Genomic DNA, 26,617 nt, shown 5'->3' with positions numbered 1-26,617 from the left:
GTGGGGATGCAATGGGAATGCCTGTCCCCCTGCCTCAGCTTTCCTGGCCCAGGAGCTGGGAGGGAGCAGTCTGGCAGGTGCCTTGAGCCTCCCTGCCCCACAGAGCAGGCTGAACCCCAAGGGGGATGCTGATGCTGGGCACTGACTGTGCCAGGGCTCCCTGTGTGAGGCTTGTGGAGATCCCAGGCACCGGTAGCCAGGGTGCCATTGCAGGTACAGTGACATCCAGAAAAAGGGTAAGGAGAAATGCCTCATTCGTTTCTGACTCACAGCTGACAGCCCCTGATCCCTCCCTCTGTCCTCGGGCTGGAGAAGTCTCCTCCTCACCCTTACCCTCCTGCCTGCTCTTCCTCCCACAGAAACCAAGGGGAAAGCGGTAAAAAATATCTTCAGCGACTCCTGCCTCCAGACCGCGGCCTCTCTCGGCTGCCAGGTTCTCCTTCCCTGCTTTTTTTTCTTCAATCCAGCTCGATGGTAATCTGAAACAAGCAAAATGAGGCTGCAAGACTTTCTATTTACTTTGCTGCTCCCGGCTGGCTTCCTGGTGGGGGTCTCATGGGCTCAGCGCCCAGAAATCACCACCCGGGTCGCAAATGCAGAAGGTAAGCCCAGGCTGCTTCCCAGGGTGTTTTTCCTCCCTGGGATCAGCAGAGAAGTCCGGCTGCTGTTTCCCTCCTGGGTGCCTCCACTGCCGCACACAGCCACAGCTTTGTCAGGATGTTTGGGGGAAGAGTTGTGTTTGCCGAGGAAAGTGATGTACGATTAGAGAGGATCTACAAGATGTACCCACTTTTAATGTTTTTTGGCTCTTTCTCCTTGGCTCTGTCTTGTCAGGTGTTACCAGTAGCACTGGGATGCAGGAGAGGGGGATAACAGCTGATACCAGTTTAGCTTTCTGAAATATTTTTGTTTTGATGCTGGCTGTTAAGGAGTGTTTTCATTTTTGCTCTCCTCAGCAATTATATTTGTGCCAGGATGTGGCAGAAAATCATTAGTTTCTCATTGCATTAATTGCTATCATGTCTTGGTTTTATTTTTTTAAGTGGTTGCTGCAGCTGCATGTTATTTTATATAGTAACAAGTATTGGTCTTGCAAAGATACCCTTCGAATGTAAATGGAAAAAAATGTATAGGAAACTGTTAAATGCCACAAAGTGATGTTTTCTGAATATGTGCTTGATCCAGCTTACCCTTGATGCCAAAACAGAAATGAGCAACTTCACCCCAGCGTGTGTGCTTGCATGTCTTGCGTGGGATTAGGATGTGAAAGCGGTCTCCTTAGCGCAGATCCTGGGAGCCTGCTAGGAAGGGAGCTGGGCTGCAGACGTGCGGGCAGGCAATGTGGTGAGCCCGGGCTGGGGAGGCAGCAGGGCCGCCTGCCGACTCCTGCCTCTCCGCTTCTTCCCAGACTGCCCTGTGGACCTGTTCTTCGTCCTGGACACCTCAGAAAGTGTTGCCCTGAGGGTGAAGCCCTTTGGGGACCTGGTTGCCCAAGTGAAAGATTTCACCAACCGGTTTATTGATAAGCTGACAAACAGGTACATCTCCTGGGGTTTTGTCCAGGCTGCTTTAGGGATGGAGTCTGGTGCTGGGTGGGATGCTGAGACCGCCCTGTGCGCCTGTCTGAGGAGGGAGAGGAAGAAAGCAGGGGTTGATGGGGAGGGGGTGGGAGCATCTCCTCCCTCTCCTGGTCCACGGCCACCCCGTTTCTGCTCCGTCCATGCCAAGAGCAGCAGCATGCCTTTAGCAGGGCTGCCTGCACCCGCCCTCGGGAAAGCAAGGGCTTCCTGGAAGGGCAGATGCAGTGCCCCAGCCCCACCGCCTCCAGCTGGCCGGCTGGTTATTCTGTAGGGCCAAAGCGATGCTGATCCCCATGCCACCGGCTGCTCAGGCCCAGGACAACCCAGGTGCTTGGGTGGCAGCAGGGCACCTCTGATGTGCACACAGCACTTATAGGCACCGCGCAGAGCAAACCCTCCCTTGCAACTGGCATCCCCCAGGATACCCTGGAGCATTGAACCCAGCTTTGGGGGCCCCTGCAGAGTGCCCTTTATCTGCCTCCTCCTCACCCACCCTTGCCACCACCAACCCCGGTCTGACCCTGGCTTTCCTAGGGTGAGGGCACCCGGGGGCCGCAAAGCTCCCAGATCCTGGAGGGTGGCGATTCTGGGAAGAGCTGCAGGCAAAGGCCATGGCTCACCTGCTGGCAGGAGATTCAGGGATGTACAGGAGCACCACGGGTCCTGGAGGCACATGGGTCCTGGTCCTTGGGGCAGCGGGAGATGTGTGCTGGTGCACTATGGGGATGTTCCAGTGCTGCACGAGCTGGAGGGGCAAGGTTCCCATCTCAAGACAGGTGGGAGGGGGTTAGCAGCTCACCTACCCATTGCCCAGGCAGAAGAGCTACCTTAACAAGGCATTGAGTGACCAGGAGCCTCATGCTTGGGAACAACCTGCCAGGCCTCCATCAATGCAGCATGACTCTCTCCTAAGCAAGGTGCTGGGCTCTGTCCAGAGCCCCTGCTGCATGCAGACAGATGGATGGACCTCCTGAGCCCATCCCAAACAGCCCTGTGCTCACCCTGCCACTCTCTACCTGCTTTGAAGACATCTCCCTGCAAGCCACCACTGTGCATGCCATGCTGCCAGGCACCCACAGCGTGTGCGGTGCAGTTGTCATGGATGATGGCAAGGCAGCCAGCAGTGGTGGGGTGGAGGGGAGAACAGTAGGCAATGCTCAGGTGGCTTTGGGAAAGGTCCTGCTGGGCAAAGAGAAGATGAGCTTGGGAAAGCAAGGGAGTTGTGCAACCCCATCCCTTTGGGATTGGCCCCAGCATCCTGAAAAGACCTTTTTTGGGGCACTGACCAAAGCACAGGGAGTCTTGATGCCCCTGTCCCAGGGAGTCACAGGTGCAGGTTGTGTCAGCGCACAGGACGGGGCTTCAACACACACTCATCCCTCTCTGAGTCAGAGCATCCTTCAGAGGAAGGCATCCCTCTTTGATTTTAACACGTCCTGCAGTGGAAAACTCACTGCAGTCCTGGGTGGGGTCTTTCAGCAGTTACCTATCTTGCACACACGCACCTGGCTGGCTGGCTCAGCATCTCCTGCTCAGCTCCAGCCACTGCAGCTTGGTATCTCTTTGGAAAGCCTCTCTGCCAAACTGTCTGACCCCTGTGGACACCCACCAGCTGCACCCCTTTGCCCTTCCACCCGCTGAACAAACCGCCCTGCTCCCATGGCTGGGCTTTGCATGTGAAGCACAACCCAGCCTTATAGGAGAGCAGGGAGCCCTAGCAAAGCGCTGCAATGCTTGGCAGAGGATTTGCATTTTGCATGGCGTGCCGGTGCAAGTGAAGTGGAGGTAGTGGCAGGGCGTGGACAAAGGCGCTGAAAGCACGTGTTCTGGTGTGTCCACGCAGGTACTACCGCTGCGACCGCAACCTGGTGTGGAATGCCGGGGCGCTGCACTACAGCGACGAGGTTGTGCTCATCAAGAGCCTTACCTCAATGCCCAGCGGCCGGAATGAGCTGAAGAACCGTGTCTCAGCCGTGAACTACATTGGGAAGGGCACCTACACCGACTGTGCCATAAAGCGGGGCATTGAGGAGCTGCTCATCAGGTAAGGCAGTGGGGCTGGGGTGGGCGGAGGGCATGATGCTGGTGGTATGGCCGTGGTGGATGGAGGTTGGGAGCTTCTGGGTTAGGACATCCCTGTGCATTGTGCAGAGCTGTCCCCAGGGTGGGAGAGGAGGTCACCGAGGCATGAAATAGGCACGGGGGTGGCAGGTTGCTAGGTGCTCCGGCTTTGCTGGGATGAGGCATGCCCTGACCATAGGCTGGATCACTGCCTAGGGTGAGTGTTCAGAGGTGCCCAAGCCACTCCTCTCCAGCTAAATCTGTTAAATCCTTGCAACGTTAAATCCTGTGTTTAAACCCTTGCAGTGGCTCCCATCACAAGGAGAATAAATACCTGATCGTGGTGACTGATGGACACCCCTTGGAAGGGTACAAGGAGCCCTGTGGAGGCCTGGACGATGCTGCCAATGAAGCCAAACATTTGGGGATCAAAGTGTTCTCTGTCGCCATCTCCCCCAACCACCTGGTAGGGACCACGCAGCAGGGATGCTCCCTGCAGGGGTCCTGAGTGGGACCACGGGACCCCCAGCATGGCAAAGGAGGCTCTGAGTGCCCCTCAGAGCCCCTCCCTGGAGAGAGGATGCCACCTCTGCCACCCTGCCCCAGAGTGGTCTCTGGGGACAGGTCCTGCATGGGTGCCCGCAGGACTCACTCTGCCCTCCTCACCCCCCAACACTAGGACCAGCGGCTCAACATCATTGCCACGGACCATGCCTACCGCCGCAACTTCACCGCCACCAGCCTGAAGGCAACCCGGGAGCTCGATGTGGAGGAAACCATCAACACCATCATCGACATGATTGTGAGTGCCGCCTGCCCACCCCCTCCCCAGCCTGCCCCCTCCCCAGCCCCACCCATCCCCCTCAAACCCGCTCTCTTTGCTTTCTTGTCTTGCAGAAAGTTAACACAGAGCAATCGGTGAGTGTCCCCCAGAGCCCTGCTGCCCCCCGATCCTGTGCCTGAGCCCATCCCCTTCGGGTCACCCACAGCCAAGGGGGGGCTCAGTGGCACAGCCCTGCCCTGCAGGCAGCCCCTGCCTGACCCCTGCCAGGTGGGGGAGCTCCCCTCAAGCAGGGTGCAGCCTGGCCCTGGTGCTGCCCGCTGCCTCTAATGCTGTTTTCTCCTTCTCTCTGAGCAGTGCTGCTCCTTTGAGTGCCAGGTGAGTCGGGCTTTTGACACCCTCTGTCCCCTTCCCTTGCATCTCCGTGGCCCCAGGCTGTGCCTTGGTGGCTGGTCTAACCCATACCTCTCTCCCACAGCCTTCTCGAGGGCCCCCCGGACCTCCCGGTGACCCGGGCAATGAGGTGAGGGACTGGCTGCGGCCATGCTGTGGGACCGGCGTGGTGGGATGGGCTCACTGGGGATGCTCAGAGATCGGTGAGGCATGCACGGGTCCTCAGCACCCCACCACTGCCCCATGGAGAGGTGGATGAGGACCCACACCATGCTCCAACGCAGCTGGCATCTGCTTCACACATCCATGGAGCATTCCTGCTACCATCCTCCCTGCCCTCCTTTCAATAGGTCATTGTTCTGTTCCTGGGGATGATGAGCTAACTTTATTTCTGTCCTGTATTGCAGGGAGAAAGAGGCAAGCCAGGTCTTCCCGGCCAAAAAGGAGAGGCTGGAGACCCAGTAAGTAAAGGACTGGCCCTTATGACTGCGCAGGGGCTATTTTTTGGCCACTTCTGGCCAGACCTCTTGGGTGCATCCTCACCAGCCCTTGCCCCTGCATCACCCTGTTTCCATGGGGTAGTCAGTGGGGTCATGGCCAGCTGTCCCCCTCTGCAGCCACCCTGCTGAGCAGTGGCTCCTGGTGGGCAGCAGGGTGGCCCCCTCTTCTGTTGCTACAAGGCTTCCTTGTTCCTCACCCAAAATAGCCGTTCCTCCTGGAGGACATGTCTCTGACTCATGTATGCCAGCCCAGGGGTGGACTCCGGGCTCCCTCCCACATCCTCTGACATGACAAGCACAGCAGTGTTACAGGGAAACCTTTGGTAAATAATAAGCTAATAGCATGAGGAAACTATTTCCCTTCTCCTCCGTTTTTTTTACTAGGTACACTTATTTTTGGGAGGTGCATTTCTCCCACACACGTGAGTGTGCAGTTACTCATCTTGTGCATTCCCAATTTGGAAACCCCATGCCATGCATTTTTCCTTCCCAAGGGTTTTCTGCCCTTCCCTTTCATCCCAGATGATGTGTCCCCAAGCACTCAGTTTCCCTCACCCCCAGGACGGGCTGGAGATGGTGGAGGTGAAGGCAGGTTCCCTCTGCCCTCCACAATGATCCCATGCTCCCAGACTGGGCAAACAAGGAGCAGAGTTATGGGAGAGCCTCCTACAGGAGGGTATGCTGGCTGGGGCCTGAGCCCCACATCAAAAGCCTGGGGGAAAACTGCCCCATGGCGAGGGTGGTGACAGTATCTGCCTCTGTAACACCATGTTTCTGTCCTCTAGGGCAGGCCAGGGGACATGGGACCTGTTGGCTACCAAGGAATGAAGGTACGTGGGGCTGCAGGGTAATGGGCGTGGTTCCTAGATGGGCCACAGGCTTTGTGCTGCAAGTGTTTTCATTCTGTTTTCCTCTCTCCTTTCATCTCTAGGGTGACAAAGGAAGTCGAGGAGAAAAGGTGAGGACAGAAAGGGTGTTGGGGGGACACCTCTGTGTTCCCCTGCTTGGTTACCCTGGGCTGCCCCTGCAGCTGCATGGTGTTGGGGTCTGGTACGTGCCCGCGCATCCATCCCTCCTGCCGGCACTGCCCGTGCCAGGAGCAGGGATCTGACAGCATCAGCCAGTTTGCAGCTGAGACAGCCTTGGGGATCAGACAAGCACTGTGCAGTGGGTGCAACCAGGCAGAACGGGAGAGACCGGTAGTGTGCAGGGGCACAGTGAATGCCTGCACTCTCAGACCAAGCTGGCATGGGGACCGCAGTGCGGTGGGGGAATGGATCTGCTCTGCATGGGGGCCTAACATCTCTCTCCTTCCCTTTGCAGGGCTCAAGAGGAGCCAAAGGAGCCAAGGTCAGCCTCTGCTTTTGCACCATTTATCCTTTCTGGTTGACGCCTGGAGGGAGAAGGGTCTTTGGAAATCACTTCTTCATGGTCCCTATTCTCCATTTCAGGGTGAGAAGGGCAGGCGTGGAATCGATGGCATCGATGGCATGAAGGTAAATCTCTGCTCCGGGGCACTTTGCTTAGCCTGAGGACCCTGGCTTTTGCCCCTCCAAAACCATTGTGGGGCCCGGGAATGAAGCCAGTGTCCCATGTGGGGCAGTGGGGCTGCCTTCCTGCAGGGCTGTCCACCTACCAGCCAGGGACAGGGGCAGGACGTCCCTTTCAGGGCTCTGAGATGATGGATGGGGTCTTCCCATGGGCACCGCTCATGGAGACCCCTGCTTTGTCTGTCTGACAGGGTGAAGCTGGATACCCTGGCTTACCTGGCTGCAAAGGCTCACCCGGATTCGACGTATGTACCCTGTGGGTGCCTGTGCATGTGAATGAACAAGCACAGCAGATCTGCCATGATGGCATGTGGAAACGGGAAGCCCCCCAAGAAGGGAACTGTGGGAGGGAGTTGCCGCGCTCAGAAACGTGCCTCTAGACATGCAATGCTCATCCCAGGCATGGCACCTCGGGGGTGTCCCCGGGGCAGTCAGCCTTGTCCTTGCCTGGAAGCTGTCCCCCATTGCACGGGGCTGCTTGGGAAGCTGCACGCTGTGGGAGCATTTGACCAGAGGCTGTTCAGCACAGGGAACTCGGCAAAGAAGAGCTTGCAGAGCTCCAGATAGGCAAGCCCAGGATTAACGAATTTCAGTCTGCTGTGATCAGCCACCCAGAAAATGTTGGAGATCTTGGAGGGCTCTGGAAAGCATTATTCTGACATTGCATTTCTCCAGTTTCCCTGCTTGTTTCCGTGCTCCCAGGATGACACATCTGTGGTGGCACCAGTATCACTGTGGTACAGCCACAGCAGCCCAACAACCACCTTTTCTGCCATTTTCCTCTGAGCTGCAGAAGCACTCTCAGTTTTGCAGTGTTTCAGCAACGTGGCCACAGCATTGCTCGCACAGGTCCATGGTGCAAGAGTACCATGCCATCCCTGCGTCACTCCTCAGTCCATGCCCAATTTCCCACAGATAGTGATACTGGCTTGGTTTTCAGTGATGCTGCCTTTATTTTCAACAGGGAGCTCAAGGCCCGCCTGGACCGAAGGGAGATCCCGGTGCTTACGGACCCAAGGGAGGAAAGGTGAGCCACTGTGCCCAGCCCCACATGGAAGGAGGGGTGCTGGGACCCCTCTCCTGCAAGAGGGAGAGGTGGCGATTGACCCATCGCTGGCCTCCTTGCACTGCCTGGGGGCAAGCCTATGCTAGAGGACGCTGCCTGTCACCCACAGTAAGATCTAGCCGATGTGACTCCCAGCATGCCCAAGGTTAGCAAGTGCCCACAAGCCTGGCACCAGCATCCCTGAGATATTGGGGGGCTGCTGTGACAAGGTGGCTCGCACTGGGCAGGTGGAGTGGGGGGGGGATCTTCTGGGGATGGGGAGCTCCATGGGGAGAGACCACAGCCCAGAAAGGGGCTTGGGGTGCACTGGGGCTCCTGATGGCCTCTACGCCGTGGGAGCTGAAATCCACCGCTGGGCGCTGGATGCAGTCTTGACGGTGCCTTGTGTCCTTGTGAAGGGGGAGCCTGGAGATGATGGAAAACCTGGCCGACAGGGGATTCCTGGCAGCCCTGGAGAGAAGGTGGGTGAAACGCCTCTGTGTGAGCATCCTCTGCCCTCTGTGAGAGGGAGAGATCCCCTGCTCCAGCCTTGGCTTTGAAGCAGAGCTTGCCCAAGGCTCTGCAAGCACGCAGGTCTTTGCTCCGAAACCTGCTGACTTGTCTCATTTGCACCCTGTGGCTTGCTCATGCAGGGTGCACCTGGCAACCAGGGTGAGCCTGGACCGGCAGGAGAGACAGGCGACGAGGTGAGTCCTCTGCCCGTGATGTCCCCCATGCATGCTTGCCAGCCATCCCCACCGCCTGATCACCCCTGTTGTTTCTCTGCAGGGTGCTCCAGGTGTAGACGGTCCTCCTGGAGAACGGGTAAGTGAGGGCACCACTGCCGGGCACCGTGCCTGCAGGCCACGGGCAGGGGCTGGTACCCTGCAGAAGAGGAGGAGGAGGGCTGTGGGTGAGCCCACTCAGAGGTGGGCAATGAGGAAGTGCTTTGCTCCTGCTGGAAGCAAGTCCTGATTTTGTGTTCCCACCATCTCCTTGCAGGGCAGCAATGGAGAAAGGGGCCCCCCAGGCTCACCGGGTGACCGCGGGCCGAGAGGAGAGCCGGTAACTGCATCCGCGGGGCAGCTTTCAGCATCTGCTTGCAAATGGGGTCAGCTTGGCAGCCAGGGGCTGGAAATAGGTGCCCAGTGGCTAACTCCACCAGCTTGTGGGCCAGCAGGCAAGCTCAGTGCCTTTACCTGTCAGCCTCGGGGGGACCTGCCGTTGTCCCCCAGCAATCACCCCTTTATGCTGGCAGCTAATCACCAAACAGCCAAAACCCAGAGGAGAGCGTAGCCAGCAAGCCAAGAGCAGGTGGAGAGTGGTCAGCCCCTGCCTTGCAGCTGCAAAACCAGTTGATGGAGAGCAAAGAGGCAAGGTGTCTTCCTCCGGGTGCTTGGGGGCTGCATGGGGTACCCGTGGCTTGGGCAGGAGGGCACAGGTGCCATTAGTGGCAGGGCAGTGTGCATGGATGTGGACGGGGGGGGGAACACCCTTCCCTCCCCTTTTGGGTGGGAGTCACTAGGAAAGTATTTTTCCTGCCTGCCGGGGGTGAGTCACCGAGCGTGACTGTGGGAGGGACAGGCAGGAGCTGTCGGCAGGCCAGGACAAACATGTGGCAAGCAGCAGAGGTGCCACGCACACCAGGGAGGGATGAGGGGCGCTGCTGCGCAGCGTGGGGATGGTGGGAGCCAGGGTGTCCAGCAGCAGCATCCTGGTGGGTGGCCAGCCATGTCCCTGCACTGCTGGGCAGCCGCCACCACACTGCTTTTCCCCTGTCCCTGCTGTGAGGACAGCCAGTACCCACCATCAGCTCAGAGGGGCGGGCAGAGGTACGTCCTGGGGAGGGGGCAGCTCTGGCAGGGGGCTGCTGGCAGCCTTCCCCTTCCTGTTTACCGCTCAGGGAGCGGCAGCACCACCGCACGTGGTGTGCGGGGCAGATGTGCACGGGAGATGAAGGCACGCCAGTGTCCTGGAGTTAAATTGTTCAGCAGATGATGGGCTGCTTCCTTCCAAGTTTTAGTCCAAGCACGAGGCTGTGTAACCTCGCCAGAAATGTCTCCACCGGTGCTCAGGGCCCTTTGGAAGTTGAGTTTTATATTTACTGTTTGGCTTAGGCATCTGGAAGCTTCTAGCTTGCAAACAACACCTTTAGGTCGCCAAGCTTTCAGCTGCTTTCTTCAAAGTTTTAAGTCAGGTGTAACTGTCACAGGAAGTTTCTGAACACCTCCATTCCCTGCGGGCTGGGGGCTGCCTGGCCCCACGTCCCAGGGCTGCAGGCAGAGCAGCACCTTGTGCAAAGATACTTGTCTTGCAGCACTGGGAGCTGGCTGATCTCGGGGGTGGCTTGGCTGTAAGGTGCAAAGCTCTGTGCTTAGCTGTCGTGCAGCCCTGTGAGGGGTAATGCTCCACTTTTCAGGGGGGAAAGCTTTCTTCTGAATTGCCAGGAGCTTGCAGCAAGCCCTTGGGCTGCAGGGATGGGGGGCTGTGCCTCCTGACTCCTCTTTTGCAACCCTGGCTTGTTCGCTCCTGGCCATGGGTCTAGATGGGGAAGGTGCCCTAGAGCCAGCCCGGCTCTGGCAGACACACTGCCCTGTTGGGACGCAGCTCTGCTAGACTGGTGGAAGGCTGTCCGTTTCCACATTGGTTAAGTGAAAGTGGAACTGAGGCATGTCCAGCCCTTGGGCATTTCCTTCTGTTGGAGCTGCTGAGGTGCAAAACCACCCAGACTCAGGTTTTCCAGGCTCTCCTGGGCTGTCAGTTCTCTGCAAACAGCCCTAACCCGGCTCAGGGTGCTGAATGTTAGCAAAGGAGAGGGGAGAGCATCAGCAGTGAGAGGTGAGGACATCCCTCCCCATCTGCTGGCTCATTCCCTTGGAAATCCCCTTAGCTCTGCAGGGATGGCAGGCTGGAGGAAGAGGAGGCTGCTAGACTGGAGTCTCTGCCCATGCATGGGGACAGCAGCTCCTCTCCATGCAGAGACTGCCCAGGGCAGGAGCTGCCCTAGAAAAGCAGCCATGGTTGCAGAGTGTGGCTGGGAAAAGCCACTACAATGTTTTGGGGCCAGGGCCAGGTCTGTGTATCTGCAGAAGCCTTGCAAGATGGATCTCTCCAGGCATTTGCTTTTCTGGCACAAAATGGGCTGAAACTTGTCATCCAGAGGCAAGCACTCCCATCCTTCAGAAGGTCTTCCTCTTAGACCTATCTTCTTGGCTTCATAGAATCAAGGTGGCCACACTAGCTCGTCTTTCTCTCCCCACACCTCTGATAGTTTCCTACCCAGCTCCTGAATCTGCCTCAAAAACCTCCCTGTTTGGATGACTGCATTTCTGTCCAGCATGTACTACCAGTGCTGCATCCCTGCGCCCCCTTGCACGCAGGGGCCTTTGCACCCTATGCCTGTCCCTCTATGAGTTTCTCATGCCCTCTGTGTGCATTTTCAGGGAGAGCCTGGACCACCTGGTGACCAAGGGCGGGAAGGACCCCTCGGACCACCTGGCGACCAGGTAAGAGCTTGGATTAACCTTCTGGATCCCAGGTGGAAGTGGTTGGGGCAGTGGGGAGAGTGGGGTAGGGGGCTTAACTGATGTTGCAGCATCTTGGGGCAAGTTCTCAGCATCTTCCAGACCAGTGATCATCCAAAGCTGGTGAAGAGGGGCAGGAATTTCTAGGAGAACCCATAATATGAACAGGGCTAAAAAAATGGAGACTTGGCTGCTGGGCTGGGGACAGAACAACCTCCACGCCATTTCCCAGTCCCATGGAAACAGATGTCAACACGTCTGACAGATTTGGAAACTGGCAAGTGCAAGCTGCAGCAACGCACAAAATGTTCAGGCCTGGGGCCAGACGCTGCTCACCTCGGTCAAAGGAGTCAATGAGACATCTTGTGTCAGTGAGGATAGCCTGACGGGGCCCCAGTGGTGTCCCTGACACCCTTGGCATCTGCAGAGACAGTCTGTCCCAAAGCCAGCATTCCTCAAGTCCACTTGCTGCAAGGTCTGGCCCTCCTGCTCTGGGGTCTGCTTGTCCTCATGTGCCTCAAGGAACAGATCTCAGACCCCACAGGCTTTCTGGAGAGCAGAGCTGGCTACCTCCAGCCTGAGGAAGGCTTCTGTCCCCTGCACACTTAAAGGCTCTTTCTTTCCAAAGACGTACCCAGTTCCCAGTTGATAACTCTGGGCCTGGAGGTGTTGCTGGGTTAATCCTCCATGGCAATAGCACTGACTGCAATGGCCAACAGGGTCTTTGCACCTAAGAAAGCATGCTTTGACATCACCCTTGGACGGGGCTCTGTGGGACAACTCCCCTCCTACCCATACCATCAGAGTTCTGATGGAGCCCAAGATACAGGGAAGTATTGAGATAAACGTTCCCACACTGGTGGCGCAGGACTTCCACAAGGGGTGAAGCATGGAGACCAGCGTGCGGACAAGGATGAGACAGCTTTTGAACTCCTTTATGGTCGACCAGGTGTTGAAGAGCCCTGAAGGAGATTTGGTGTGCAGGACAGCCATGAAGGGGCCGCTGTTGCGTTCACGTTATCCCCAGCATGGGTGACGCCCGTGGCAGACCTGCACCATGCCGCAGCCTGGGGAAAGGACATGCTTGTGCCAGGGTTGTACTTGCCTGGAGTCAGGCTTCCCTCGAGCCTGTCTCGTGCTAGTGAAGAGCACCAAATTCACACAGGAGGATTGTCCAGATCCTACTGTCTGTAGCTGAGCTGAGCTCCTGCCACAACCAAAGAACATCTGGCAGTATCCAGCTTGTTGGGCACTGCCGTGGTGAGAGGTGTCATTTTGGGAGGTGGCCCTGGTATGAAAGCAGCTCTTTGAATGTGTGCATGTAACGGACCAGTGCTGCAGGCTGACACCAGCGAAGGAGGAAGGACTGGAGCTGCTCTCCGTGTGGTAAAGGTTCATTCCAGGTTCAAGGCAGGGGAAGGACTGCACAGAAGAAGACAGAATTAAGGTGGAGATTTGATGCAAGCCTGGGAGTCAAAGCTGTGCAAGCGTGGTGGGGAGCCAGGCTGGGATAGATCCTGCCTCCAGCCAGCCTTCACTGCTGAGGAGAAGGAGAAGAAAGGAGAAAGAACGGTCTCCCTGTTGTCACTGAGCCTGTGGGACACCAGTTTTCCCTGAACTTGAGTCAAACCACTGTCAGAGAGGGAAGCACTACAGAAGCAGGTCCGATGCCTCCACAGACCAGAGACTGCCCCAGCACCTCCACTGCTCCAGGGAGATTTCAAAAGCAGTTGCAAAGCGAGGATGTTTTTTCCATAAGCTGAGCAAGAATGCTTTTGCTTGGCTAAATTAAAAATAAATGCGTAATTGGGCTTGGGCAAGAGTAGGACTTTGGCAAACACAAGTGTTTTTCAAGCCATGTTATCTGCAAGCTCTGGCTCTTGGAGCATATTTCTCTTGGCAAGGGGAAAGGGCTCCCGCTAACCTGTGACTCCCTTTCATCCTCTTTCTATCCAAGAGAAGCTAAAGGTCAGCACACTCTTTCCCTGATCCTCATGGGCAGGTTTGGTGGTCCCTCTCTCTTCCTGGCCATGGTGCCCATCCCTCCTGTGGTTCTTGTCACACCCAGAAAGGTAGCGGACAGGGAGCTGCTAAAGATTTCCCGGCCCAAAATCCTGCATCTTCATAAACTCCTCCAGGGCCGTGAGGGATTTGCACTGTGTGCTACAGTGAGGACATGTACAGCCACAGCACGAGTCAAGGGTGCTGTGGATCCAGCTTTGGCTGATGCAAATGATGATGAGTTCCTGTCCCTCCTTCCCAGCTTTCTCTTTTCTGGGCTTTTGTGCAGAAATAAGGTCACATGTCTTTGAGCAATTTAGTGCTCTGCACTGCACTGTGTAATTTTAAGTCCTCTGCACCCACATGTACACCTTTCCTTGGAAGAAGGGCGTGTGCAGCATGCATGGATGTTTGGCACCAGCTTCTCCCAGCTGCTGTCATGTGAAGAGGAGCAGAGACAACAGCTGGAGGGGATTTCAGCTTCCTCAGCTTTTGGGTGCTGAGAGAGCAGCTGCAAAGCTGGGCTAGGCTCAGCCACCGCACTGAGGCAGCTCCCAAAAAGCTCAGAGGTGCTGCTGATGCACTGAAAATATGGAGGAAGCTCTTGGGCATGCACCACTGTGATGCTGAAGCCCAGGTACCATTGAGTGAGTGCTGCCTTCCACCTGCCAGGAGACTACAGTCACGTGGGTTGTTGCAGGAAACATTTCAGAGGTCAGGAGTCTTGAACTGGCACGCCCGCTGCCTGCAGCAGCAATGCTGGAGGGGGCAATTGGCGAGCCATCGCTCTCTCCCACCACAGCTTGCTCTCTGCCTTCCCTCTGCCTACCTCTGTCATCTCCATTGCCTGGGGACTGGTTGCACACCCAGCTCCGTGTGAGTGCTGCCTTGTTCAAGCATTTGGACCCGTGGACGAGAGCATCATTACCCAATCATTACCCACCATCATTACCAATCTCCTGGCAAGTAAACCCCACGAAGGACTGTTGACACCGAGCAGAAGGTGGAGGGGCTCCCTTGGACATCTCTTGGAGCTCTTGGAGAGAAGAAAAAAAAAAAAAATCTCCTCCTGCCTCCTCTCTTGTCTCTGGCCAGCCCTCCAGCTGATGGAGTGAGTGGCCAGTGCCCAGATGGGATGTGGCAGAGTGACAGCTTTGGTCCGTTTCAGCACATGTTGCCAGGGCTCTGCAGCCTCCTGAGGGCAGAAACTCCCCAGAGCCACGAAAGGGCCTCCACCAGCCTGGCTGCGACCCAGACGTGTCCGAGCCCCAAGGCGTGGGGAGGGCCTCTGTGGAGGGAGGTCTGTGTTACCTTCAGGGTGACATGCTCCACTAAGGACCATTCTCTGCCCTGGAGGCACCTCTGTCACAGCCGATGAGATGCCACTGTGCAACCCAGCTGTGCTTTGCTGCTAGAAAGCATCATCCCTTCCTCCCTGGTCCTCTTCCCCACCAGGCCCTCTGTTACGGGACTGAAGTGTGGAGGAGAGGGATGGCTTTTAGGGCCTTGGAGGTTCTGCTCAGAGGCTGCTTCCTCCTGCAGCCCGGCTGTCACTGAAAGCGCACGGTGTTCAACCCATGCCTGCAGTGTCATACCTTGACCCAGAAAGCTTCTTGTTTTGGCTCATGCTCAGCAGGGATCTGGCCAGGGCTGCCGATGAGGCTTTGCAGAGAAAGCAGGGTGTAAGGAAGCGTGGGGAACTGCAGCCTGTGCAGGCAGGGGAAGGCAGGGGTGCATGGGAGGAGCCAGGCAGAGCTCTTGAAGTGTCTCCCCACTTGCGTTAACCCCCATCAATAGGTCCTTTCTTGTGAGGCTGGCCGGAGGCAGAGGTGACTCACTGGTGGGTGCAAGGCACAAGGCGGATGCTCCCACCCACCACATCACAAACTGAAGGGACCAGCCCTTCAGGGCAGAAGCAGCATCAAGAGAAAATCCCTGTTGTGAAAGCTCTTTGTGTTTCCCTAGGGTGAGGCTGGACCCCCAGGACCCAAGGGCTACAGGGGAGACGATGGCCCCCGCGGCAATGAGGTCAGTGCTGCTTCATCACTGCATCTTCTGGAGGGAGGGAATGAAGGGAAGACCAGGAGATGCTGCCCATTAGGGCTGTCCCCAAATCCCTCGGATCTTGGAAACCTGTTGTGTAGGTACAAACTCAGGTGCTAGCTTCCTGGCAGACACATCAAGGCATTTTTCATGGGTCCTTAAGGCCCATGCCTTTTTCCCCACCTCCCAGAGGCCATTTCGTGGAGAGGGTATAGCCACACCACAAGCCATGTGACTTCCCATCACAGAAGCTGGGGGAGCTGCTCTCTGAGGGCAGCCACCTGAATCTGCCAGCAGATTTGATCCCCAGGGCAGGGAGCAAGCTGAATCCCAAGCCCAGCTGTGGGCTTTGTATTGCTCTTGTATAAGCAAAACATCTCCTGTGATGGGCTCATGATGGTAGCTGGCTGCCTCAGAAGGCATCATCTTCCCAGCTCAAAGGATGGTGTACAATGCTTGACTGCTTCTTCTGCTCCTTCCAGGGCCCAAAGGGATTGCCTGGAGCACCTGGGCTGCCTGGAGACCCTGGCCTGATGGGAGAAAGGGTGAGTGGTATTTGTTTTGGGAGGATTGCATGCCATGTGGAAAGGATGCACAACAGGCTGGTTCCATACAGCATGATCCAACTCAGGGAGAAAAGAAATTACATTCATACACAGCTGAGATGCTGGGAAAATTTGCAAGCAGCCTGCTTTTGAATATGCATCACATCTGCAGGCTCAAAGAGCCGTATTTTGGGATGTACTTTCCAGCAACAGAGACCTGATACTTCCCAGTCTGTTCCCAGCCTGTGGTCATATCCCCAGTCTCTGAGAGGGACAGTGTCACTCTCCTCTCAGTGGCTGTGCAGGTCACACACAAGCAAGATGGCCTTTTTACCTGCCTGCACCAGTGTCCAACCCACCAGTTGCGTATTTTTTGCACAGACACTTTGCTGTGGAGATAAACTGTCCAAGGAGGGCAGGATCCTGCTGCTGTGCTATCTAAGGGGTCTGCTTTTCATTCTCTCACATATTTCTCCCTTCCTTTTCAGGGGGAGGATGGTCCTCCTGGGAACGGCACGATTGGATTCACAGGTGCCCCGGTAAGCTTTTTGTGCTGCTTTGATACTGTAAGACCATTATTTCTGCTTGTCCAACCTAACGTGCTTCCTTTCCTTCATCCCCAGGGGCAGCCAGGAGACAGAGGTGACCCTGGCATTAACGTAAGTGTGCTGCTTCCTCATACACCCAACAGAAATTGCTCTGGCCAGTGGTTTGGCTCCTAGTGCCTCTCCATCAGCTGCATGGTGAAATGGGCTCCCTGAAGCAGCCGGCTCCTCCAAAGCCCTCTTTTCCTTCTGCCCACCTGTCCCTGCTGTGGATGCTTCTGCCTTGGTGCGTGGGTAATAACACCCAAGGGCAGCAGCCTGGGCTAAGTGCTCTCCAATGCAGGCCTGGAGCCAGAGTTTGGGGTTGGGAGCGCCACCCAGGGGGAGCCAGATGGTGCTATAATAGTAAAAGCCACCTAAGAAACTCTCTCCCTCAATAGCACTGCAGTTTGGTGCTAGGGAGCCTATAGGCTGCTCTTCACACACACCCCCCCCCAAGCCAGCTCTCTCAAGGTCACTGCATGCCAGCACCAACTTCACCACACTAACAACAGCTGTCCATGCAGGAGTCTCTTCTGTGCTGTTTTTCAGGGAACAAAAGGCTACGTTGGTCCTAAAGGTGATGAAGGAGAAGCTGGAGACCCTGGCAATGATGTGAGTAATCTGTATAAAGCTGAATCATCTTTCTCTGTGAACACAGTACAGGAGCTTTGGGCTGGGTCTCTAACAGAGCCCATCAGACTTTGCAAGTCTGCAAGCACCCTTTGCCACTAAGCAGTGTCTGATGGCAAGGGGAGCTCTCTCCAGATGTTCATTTTGTGTCGTATAGCTTATGGCTGGCAAACCTCCAGATCTGTTAGGTTGAGGTGGGTATCGTCTCTGCAAAGTTTTGTATGCTTCCAGATAGCACCAATGGTTGCATCTGTGCTGCACCACTGTCCTGTGGAGGGAGATTTTCCCAGTGTCCATCCTGACCCTCCCAAGTCCTAACTCGTTTGGTTGGGTACAGCAATCTCAGCTAACATTTTTGTGGTTAGGCAGGGCTCAGCAGACATCTGGAGGGGAAGGTACTGCACCCTGACACACATAGATTTGTGGATTTTGCTTTTGTTTTCATTCCAGAACCCAACCCCTGGCCCCAGGGGCATCAAAGGAGCGAAGGGCCACAGGGGACCTGAAGGCCGCCCAGTAAGTAAGGACCCTGGCAGGGTTTGCACTGATGAGCGCAGCGTGCCAGGCTGACGGAGTTCCCAAGAGCAGGGCTCACTGCAGACTTGCTGTGCTTGGCCCTGCTCACAGCAGGAGCAAGGTAGTTTAAAAACCCGCTGCTGCAGCCTGGTACACAGGTCTCTGAAATCATGTTCACCCCAAATCAGGGCAGAAAATACAGGCACTTGTACTTTTTCATGAGCAAAGCATTCTCATATGATCAGGTTCAGTAAGGGCAAGCAGCCTTTCGGAGTTGCCATACTGAACCTGAAAGCGTTTCAGTTTGTGTTGAGTCACCACTTGCTTGCGTTGCCTCACATTGGCCTGGAGGCTACAGGAGAGGCATCTTCCAAGTAAAAGGCATCCATCCATCCATCCCCTGGGTGCTGTGGGGGCAATGCCAAGCCACGTCACACACTGTGTGTGTGCTCACCGCCTGCAGCAAGAGCTTGCCTTCCCACCTCGGTGGGCATGGTATGTGTGGAAGGTGGTTCTCCTTCCCTCCATCCCCGTGCAGCCCCAGGGCATCGTGCAAGCAAGCAGATGTACCTGCTCAAGGCCCAGGGCAGGGGCCAGCAACTGGGACGCCAAGAGACTTTTCCAGACTCTGCATTGCTTAGCAAGGTATTGGCAGAGTACACCGCAGATAGGACTGGCTGCTCTTGTAACTGCTCTCTCCACACTTCTGTTTGACAGGGACCACCAGGACCTGTGGGGCCTCCAGGACCAGATGTAAGTGGAACAGGATCAGGGCGCTGGTTGCTTGCTTGGTCTGTGCTTCGCCTGCCCCGCAGGATGGCTCCTGGGAGGGGGTCACTGCTGGGGAAGCCTTGTGCTCCCAGGCTGGGTAGTGGCTGCCCCCCATTACTGTCCAAGCGAGTCTCACTGGCCAGATTTCCTTCATGTCAGTCCATCACCAGCCAGTCCCCTCTGTAGCACGCCCCACTTGCACATCACTCATTTCCAGATCAGGACCTGCTTTGAGGGTACAAAGCAGCAGCAGGGGTGGTGAGCAGCACCTGGGAGCCAGGAAGCTGCCTTCACTGTTATTCAAACATTTTTTTACCTCTGTTTTCAGGAATGTGAAATCTTGGACATCATCATGAAGATGTGCTGTGAGTATCCCTGTACCGCTCCCCCCACGCTGCTCGGCTCCTTGCTGAGTGGGAGGTAGCTGCTTTTTCTCTGGCCCCCAGCAAGCAGGGCCATCCCCAGGCAACATGCAGAGGGATGCCATGGGCATTGCTCCCCTTCCATGAGTCACAATTAAGTCAACGAGCTGGGGGAGAAGTGGGAGCTCCTCCCTGCAGCTGGGACGGCAACCCAAAAGAGGCAAATCTTCTGCATGTTGCTGTCCTTTCTCTTGACCCAGGGACTTCCAGCTCCATCTCTAGAGTAGGTTGTGCAACTGTGTTTCACTTTGTGCATGCTGCAGACTGGTTTGCTGTGTTTGTGGCTCTGTACATACACAATTATCCTTCGGGGAAAATACGAGCAAAGTTGTGTAAAATATTTGATTGGACCATTTTACAATGGCTTTTTCTTAAATAGCAGGGTCTGACTTTCCCCCTTGGGAAACGGAGGTCTGTTCTGGGGTGTCCTGCCATGGGGAACAGCAGTACACATGTGCTGCAAAGGGTTTCTGGCCCATGGCCAGTAATGAAGTGCTGGAAGGACGCAGGGTACTTAGGGAACTGAGTTTGAGCTCCATACTCTGGTGATTTACTTAATCCCTCCAGGATTAGCTTTTATTTTTATTTAAATAAAAATGCATCAGCAGGTGCAGAAACAGAGCTCTGCTGCATGCAGTGCTCCAGGTTGGGGCATCACAATCTCTAACAGGAGAGAGATCTGGGTATTTCAAACGGGAGGGAAACCTCCATGAGCTTGAATTGTCCAGACTAGGTGTCTTTGGGTTTGCAGAAACACAAACCTACATTAGTGTGTGAAAACCCTTGTGTCAAGCGTTTTAACATTCTCTCTTTCTCTCCCTTCTCTTCTAGCTTGCTGCGGTGAGTGTTACTTGGCAAAGTTGCTCTAGCAACTGAACAGTTGCTAGCCCTTCTCCTTGCTTGCACCCCTCCATTTCCCTGCTCCTTGCCTTCTGCTATGGAGACATGGTGAGAGCCTGGGAGGGAGGACCGCGCATGAGCAAGGCAGGGGAGCGCAGCGAGCTCTCCCCGAGGGTGCTGCACGGCTTCAGAGGCTGTTGTGGCTGGGTCCTACAACTGGAAAACTGTTGTCAAGGTGTCCTGTGCCAGCAAACTGCAGACGGATTTTCTCCACTCTTTTTGCAGTTGAAAGGGACGTCAGTTCAGGGCATGCTGGGGATCCAGCTCTGTCCTCCTCCTTCCAAATCCTGTGCTGGTCTGCAGAGAAATGAGCTGGGTTTTTTTTCTGATGCTGTCCTGATGGGTTGGGTTTGCAGTCCAAAAGCTTGAAGGAAGAGCCAAAGGAACATGATGTCCTTCAGCCATGGGAAAGAGGGGAGCAAGCTGAGTCAGCCTCCTCTAGCCCACCAGTGTCACCTCTGTCCTCCTGGGCTGGGGGAATGGAAGAAGTGAGAAGGCTTATGAAGAAATGGGGTTTGGAATAATTACTGGGTGTTTTAAGGGTACACACAGCTTGGAAATGCTACGTGTCTTATAAGGAGTGCTGAGCAAAAGGCAAATGGAAAAATTAGTAAACTGACTCTCAAGTCTCCTATGCAGCTATTTTGTCGCTTTATTTTACACCGTGCTTTGTGGGTAGATAGGGCACAGGCACCTACCTGGTCAGGACTAATAGCAGATATCAGCTGCTTGCTTTGGTATGCCTCCCTGCAAAACATGCTGCTCTGAGTGAGCTGCTCAGATAGAAAACACAAGCCTCTCCGCTCCTGTGCTTTGCTGCAGAGTGCACCTGCGGTCCTGTCGACCTCCTCTTCGTGTTGGACAGCTCGGAGAGCATCGGCCTGCAGAACTTCCAGATTGCCAAGGACTTCATCATCAAAGTCATCGACCGCCTGAGCAAGGACGAGCGTGTGAAGGTGAGATTTCCACCGAGTGCTGGGATACGCTTGTGTACACTCACTTATCTTTCACTGCAAGCAGAAAAAACAGGGAGATGCCTCCACAAGGCTTAGCTTCAGGTGTGTAACTGGGGTGGGTCTTGATTCCTCCCAGATTCATAAAGTAATGGAGATGAGACAGCAGTTTGTTGTCCCAAGATATAGACATTTCACTCTTTCTGGGCAAAGGGACTCTGCCTGCTGTGGCTGTGAACTCTTCCTCCATGTCTCAGAACAGACGACTCATAAAGCACTTGCCTGATCGGTCAGTCTCTCAGTCTCTTCCTTGTCCTGATGAGCACTTCAGGTGACTGGAGTAGATAACACATGAGGTGTGTTGCAACTTCCCCTAGCTCCCTGATGGCCAGCCCCCCAGGCACCCTTGTCTGCCCCCAAGCTTGGGTTTAGGTTACCAGTTAAGCATACTACTAAGAAGGACCTTTGCAGCCCAAAACAGCAATATTGTCCCAATAGTGAGTCTTTCAGTCTGAAGAGGGACACAAATGCTTACTCTCCTAACTCTTCCCTGGTAACCCACTGTGCGTGGGAAATTTTGTTTACCTCTGTGATTTGGAAGGGATGTTTGGGATCCAGTCTTAAGGTATAACCAGACACATCTGTAGTACACAGGCTGTAAAGACACAACAAGCTGCCGTTGGACACTTGTGTGGGCATGCATGGGTCTCTTTGGCTGGGAAAGAGCTGGTAACAAGCAGAAAGGCTAGAGCTGGGCAGCAAAACCACTGCGTTGGAAGGAAAACAGAAGTTTTGAAAAAAGATCTATTCCTAGCCACCCACCATGGCCAACGGCTTGTGTTGAGACCACTGAGCCGGGAAACCTGGGTTTGGGTCTTGTTTCACTGACTGGCTCATCAAATTGGTCCCCATGTGCATCCACTCCTGTTGGGGCTCCTTCTGCCTGGAATAAGGCAGAGGAGAGGCAGCAGAGCCTGCCATGAAGGCGTTCAGTACAAACCACCAGCAGGACTTCTGAGCTCTCCAGGGCCCCCTGAGGTATCTGACCCTAACTGGCTTCTGTTTTTTCCAACAGTTTGAAGCTGGGGAGTCCCGTGTGGGCGTTGTGCAGTACAGCCATGACAACACGCAGGAGCTGGTGGCCATGGGGGATGCCAACATAGACAACATCGGGGCGCTCAAACAGTGAGTCTGTGGGGTCTCGGTGCATTGTGCAGAGACCTGACCCAGGGACACCTACTCGCCTCCCATCCTCCATCTCCAGGCCAGCAGCTTCTGCAACTGTAAGGGTGCTAAATGTTCTTTAGTGGAAAGTAGCAATTGGTGGCATTCTAAGTGGCGCTAAGGCCAAGGAGCTTGCCAGTTTTCCACCCAAAGCCCTGTGCAGGGATGTTGCTCTGCCTCACAAGCATGTCAGATACGTGTTCCCAGAGGCTCCTTCAGTATCCATGGAGAAGAGCTTGCAGGCTCACTGGTGTCTCTGTTTGCAGGGCAGTCAAGAACCTGAAATGGATAGCTGGGGGCACTTACACTGGAGAAGCCCTGCAGTTCACCAAGGACAACCTGCTGCGGAGATTCACCTCTGACAAGCGTGTCGCCATCGTCATCACAGATGGACGCTCTGACACGCTGCGGGACCCTACCCCGCTCAACTCTCTGTGCGATGTCACCCCGGTAAGGGCACAGGGGAAGCACACTGCCTGCAGGGAATCACCACACAGCAGCTGTGCATCAGAGTAGTGCAGGGAGTCTCTGCACTACTCTGGGAGTCTCCATGTCTTTGCTACCCAAGGCTAGGGCAGGTGGGACACGTGTCACTAGAAGCACTCTCACAAAGTGACAGGCGTTCAAGTTTATGAATGCATTAGATGATGAACGCATCCGGTGATGGACTCTAACTTCCCTGCAGGTGGTTTCCCTTGGGATAGGCGACATTTTCCGGAACCCTCCAAATCCAGATCACCTGAATGATATCGCTTGTTTAAGCCAACCGACCAGGCCAGGACTGTCCATTCAAAGGGACAACTACGCTGAGCTCCTGGATGACACCTTCTTGCAGAACATCACCTCGTATGTCTGCCAAGGTGGGTGAAAGGTTGTGGCTGGAGGCAATAAGGAAGGTAGTGAGGATTGCTTCAGCCAAAGGGCGAGGGATGCAGGCTGCCCGCCCGTGCCTTCCCCCAGTCATGCTCTTAAGCAGGCGTTGAGGGAAGAGAACAGTGTTCAAGGTTTAGTTAAATAAGGGACAAGGACATCTTGTGTCTCAGAACACTTTGCAGCCAGGTCCAGGTCCTCTCCTGCTGCAGGACATCTCTGTCCACAGCATTTTTCAAGCACGCACCTCTGTGCTTTCTGGTGCACGTTTATAGCCTTTGCACAGTGCCTTGCACAATGTGGCTGTGGCCAAGGTGAGCATTTGTCCCTTCTGTGGCTTGTGGGAAGCTATAGAAGAAGTGGTTTTCCTGGGTGAGCTGGTGACGTTACTCTTTCTAATTTTCTTAACAGAGAAGAAATGTCCAGACTACACCTGCCCAAGTGAGTATTGACTCCTTGTGCCACATGAAGGGGTTGCGGGTGCTGTCGTGGGGGAAGTGGGAGTTTGTGTTTTGTGGGAATGCATAGCTTGGAGACCTCTCACAACAGGGAGGCTCCTGGGCTGGAGAAGGGAGCATGCCTTGTCAGACACTCGCAGGGTCTCTTACACACACGCCAGCCCAAAGCACCTGGGGGAAAAGCCTAGACAGTTGCTTTTCAGGCACCTCAACCCTAGAGAGCAGGCTGTGCCAGATTTTAGCCCTCACAGGCTTTAGCTGAGGCAGGTAATGAGATCAATTGCTATGTGGTGGTGGGAGCACAAGGAAAAATCAGCACTGTGGCAGGGATATTTGAGAAAGGTGCTTGAAAAGTGAGTACAGGGGGAGGAATTTAGTGGGGTACACCTCCAAGTCAGAAGTGTATACAATCCTCAGACTCATCATGGAAAGAAGCCAGCCTCAGGAGGTGAAATGGTTCCCCAGACATGCAAGGACAGCACTGTATTTAAGCAGCAGGAGTCACTAGATTATCTAAGCCAGGTAAGTATCTGGGAATGCAGCCTGTCATAAACCAAATAAAAGAAGGAATGAAAGGGTAAAAGGACAAGAGTAGGACAGCACTGGGGTAGGGGAAACCAAGCTAGCAAATACCCAGATTGTGGGGATTTCCCAAGTCTGACAAAGCAGGAAGCCTGCAAGACAGCTAGTGACTTCACCAGCTTTCCACGGAAGAGGCAGGAGGAGAAATGCAGCGTAACAAGCCCTGGGCCTTTCCCCTTGCAGTCACCTTCACTGGGCTGGCGGACATCACGCTGCTGGTGGACAGCTCCACCAGCGTGGGGAGCAAGAACTTCGAGACCACTAAGAAGTTCGTGAAGCGGCTGGCAGAGCGGTTCCTGGAGGCCGGCAAGCCTGCCGACGACTCTGTGCGTGTCTCGGTGGTCCAGTACAGCGGCAGAAACCAGCAGAAAGTGGAAGCTCAGTTCCAGTACAACTACACGGTCATCGCCAAAGCCATCGACAACATGGAGTTCATTAACGATGCCACGGACGTCAATGCCGCTCTGCGGTACGTCACGGGGCTGTACCAGCGGTCCTCCCGTGCTGGGGCGAAGAAGAGAGTGCTGGTGTTTTCTGATGGCAACTCTCAAGGGATCACCGCAAGGGCCATTGAGAGGGCTGTGCAGGAAGCTCAGCAGGCTGGCATCGAGATCTACGTGCTAGCAGTGGGCAGCCAAGCCAATGAACCCAACATCCGTGTCCTGGTCACAGGGAAGAGCGCAGATTATGATGTGGTCTACGGGGAGCGCCACCTCTTCCGTGTGCCCGACTATACCTCTCTGCTGCGTGGTGTCTTCTACCAAACTGTCTCCAGGAAGATAGCTGTTGACTGAGCATCTGGGTGGGTTTCTGCCAAGGCCATGCCTGCTTCTGTCTCACCTAAAAATGAAAACCAACAAAACAAAAAAAAAAATTAACAGTATTCTTCACCAATCTGAGGAATTCGCATCTATGCAGATAGCCATAGTGCCACAGCTTGGCTGTGCATAGTCCCCTTCCTTCTCCCCCTGCTTCATCATCTGCAGCTCTACTCTGTTAGTCTCAAACTTCCCTCCCTGCCCATGACTGCCTCTCCCTCCCCACAGCAGGCAAACACAAGCACACCTAGCAATAAGCTGCCAGAACACCAATAGCAACCTCATCCCACTGTTTTTTGCCAAGAAAGAATCAGGATGAGGAATTTTGTACCACTAAGGACTAGCCTGGTCTCATAAGGCTGATTATGCTCTTTTCAGATACAGGTGGTTTTGTTCATTTGCTGCTTTCTTTCATACATCAGCTGAGCACTTGCCCAGCTCTCAATGGTCCTAACCCAATGCTGTGCTTCAAGTGAAACGTTCAACACTTCAGCAAGCTTTGAGAGGGGATCGTTGTCATGGCTGGCAGGTTTGGTTCATATTTCCCATGCTTGGGGGGGGAGGGCTGGACTGCATTACCCAAGCTGGGTGGAAGCATCTCTGGCCTCCAGTGCCATGGGATGGGGCACTGACTTCCCAGGGCTGGGGTGGAGGTGGGTGGTGGAGCATCCCTCAGCGCTGACACTTCCATTCAGGGCAGGGAGGCTGAGCACCAACCAAATGAAAGATGGACAGCAGCCACTGGGGAGGGGGAAACCCTAGAAGAAGCTATGTAACTGCACTCCTTCACTAACTGATCTCATGGTCCTACAGTGAAACCAGGAACCTCATGAATAACCTGATGACTTGTGTTATGGTCCAAGATCCATTCTGGAAAATCCTTCTGAGCCCAGTTAGTGGGATTTTTTGTTTTATACTTTTTTTTCAAAAGTGCCAAGCTGTCTAATTCCCAGTGAGCTCTCTGAGAGTACTGTTTCTCTAGGACCATCTAGGACTTAGGCACCTGGGCCCAAGGGAAACCCACTAACTGTACTATATATTGGATTAGGGCCTCATCCACAGGTCAGCAGAGTCAAGGGAAAGGCTGCCATTATCTGCCAGGGTCTTTGACTTGCACCCTACGGATATACTGACAAAGGTGCTATCACTATGTGGGTGATGCGGGCCCTTGGTGTTTACACAGTTGTTTCCAGGACCACACTGAAGATGTGGTTTGGCTGGGTGAGATTCTGTTTCAGCGCTTCCATTGGTGCTCTTGCTATGAATTCATGCGCTTCTGAGAAAGCAACAGTGATTGCCAGGTATCGGCATCCCAAACTCTTTACTTTGTATCCAAAAACCCATTGTACAAGTTAGTTTTATTTTATGCCTGTGTTTTACTAAAATTGTCCACTTCGGAAATTTGTCAAATAAATTGTTTTCCACAATCTTGTTGGAAGTTTGTCTGACTTGAATTTCAAGGGCTCCAAATGTTCAAAAAGTCACTTTGTAAAATAGAGGCTGCTGGGATTTGGGAGGACTCCAGCTGAACTTCTCAGATAAAACTGTAAGGAATAGAAGAAAAAGATCTATTGCTTTTGCGTTGCAAATCTGGCTGTTATTGAATGCCATGGATTTGAGAAATAGTGTGAATTATATTCATCTATTAAATAGTGCATAAAAATTTTATGAGAATAGCACTGAGCTCTCAAAGGATGGGAAATGCTTACACAGCTTCCATTTGCCTTCTGGTTGGGGAAAAAAAAAAAAAAAACACCAAAACTACACAGGTAGGTACTGTTGTTTCCAGAAGACCAGGTGCAGAGGGATGGTGATCATCAGGTGAAGAGGTAAGCTGCATTTGCTTTCTGCTGATGTTCAGCA

General features: G+C 54.5%; 1 protein-coding gene across 1 annotated transcript; it reads left to right on the top strand.

Annotated features, from left to right (window-relative positions):
* Positions 1-349: 349 nt before the first annotated feature.
* COL6A1 (collagen type VI alpha 1 chain) lies at positions 350-26,181 on the top strand. Its single transcript, XM_076341988.1, has 35 exons — positions 350-602; positions 1,409-1,538; positions 3,424-3,624; positions 3,948-4,107; positions 4,321-4,443; positions 4,539-4,559; positions 4,780-4,800; positions 4,901-4,945; positions 5,223-5,276; positions 6,101-6,145; positions 6,247-6,273; positions 6,639-6,665; positions 6,767-6,811; positions 7,057-7,110; positions 7,830-7,892; positions 8,330-8,392; positions 8,564-8,617; positions 8,700-8,735; positions 8,913-8,975; positions 11,354-11,416; positions 15,401-15,463; positions 15,961-16,023; positions 16,512-16,562; positions 16,647-16,682; positions 17,160-17,222; positions 17,691-17,756; positions 18,474-18,509; positions 18,856-18,892; positions 19,781-19,789; positions 20,672-20,805; positions 21,878-21,987; positions 22,293-22,476; positions 22,712-22,886; positions 23,308-23,337; positions 24,120-26,181. Exons 1-35 carry the CDS (start codon positions 494-496, stop codon positions 24,728-24,730), a joined length of 3,072 nt encoding a protein of 1,023 aa, XP_076198103.1. The 5' UTR covers positions 350-493; the 3' UTR covers positions 24,731-26,181.
* Positions 26,182-26,617: the final 436 nt, after the last annotated feature.

The sequence above is a fragment of the Aptenodytes patagonicus genome, chromosome 6, assembly GCF_965638725.1.
Source record: "Aptenodytes patagonicus chromosome 6, bAptPat1.pri.cur, whole genome shotgun sequence".
Lineage (NCBI taxonomy): Eukaryota > Metazoa > Chordata > Aves > Sphenisciformes > Spheniscidae > Aptenodytes > Aptenodytes patagonicus.
Note: the sequence above shows the minus strand (reverse complement) of the source record. Positions and strands in the feature narration are given on the sequence as shown.

What these genes read in the sequence shown, in the direction of transcription:
- COL6A1 (XM_076341988.1), top strand. Translation starts at nt 494, where the DNA reads ATGAGGCTGCAAGACTTTCTATTTACTTTGCTGCTCCCGGCTGGCTTC. An exon ending in GCGGGCCGAGAGGAGAGCCG is followed by an intron (nt 8,976 to 11,353) that starts GTAACTGCATCC and finishes GTGCATTTTCAG; the next exon opens with GGAGAGCCTGGACCACCTGG. An exon ending in ATGGCCCCCGCGGCAATGAG is followed by an intron (nt 15,464 to 15,960) that starts GTCAGTGCTGCT and finishes TGCTCCTTCCAG; the next exon opens with GGCCCAAAGGGATTGCCTGG.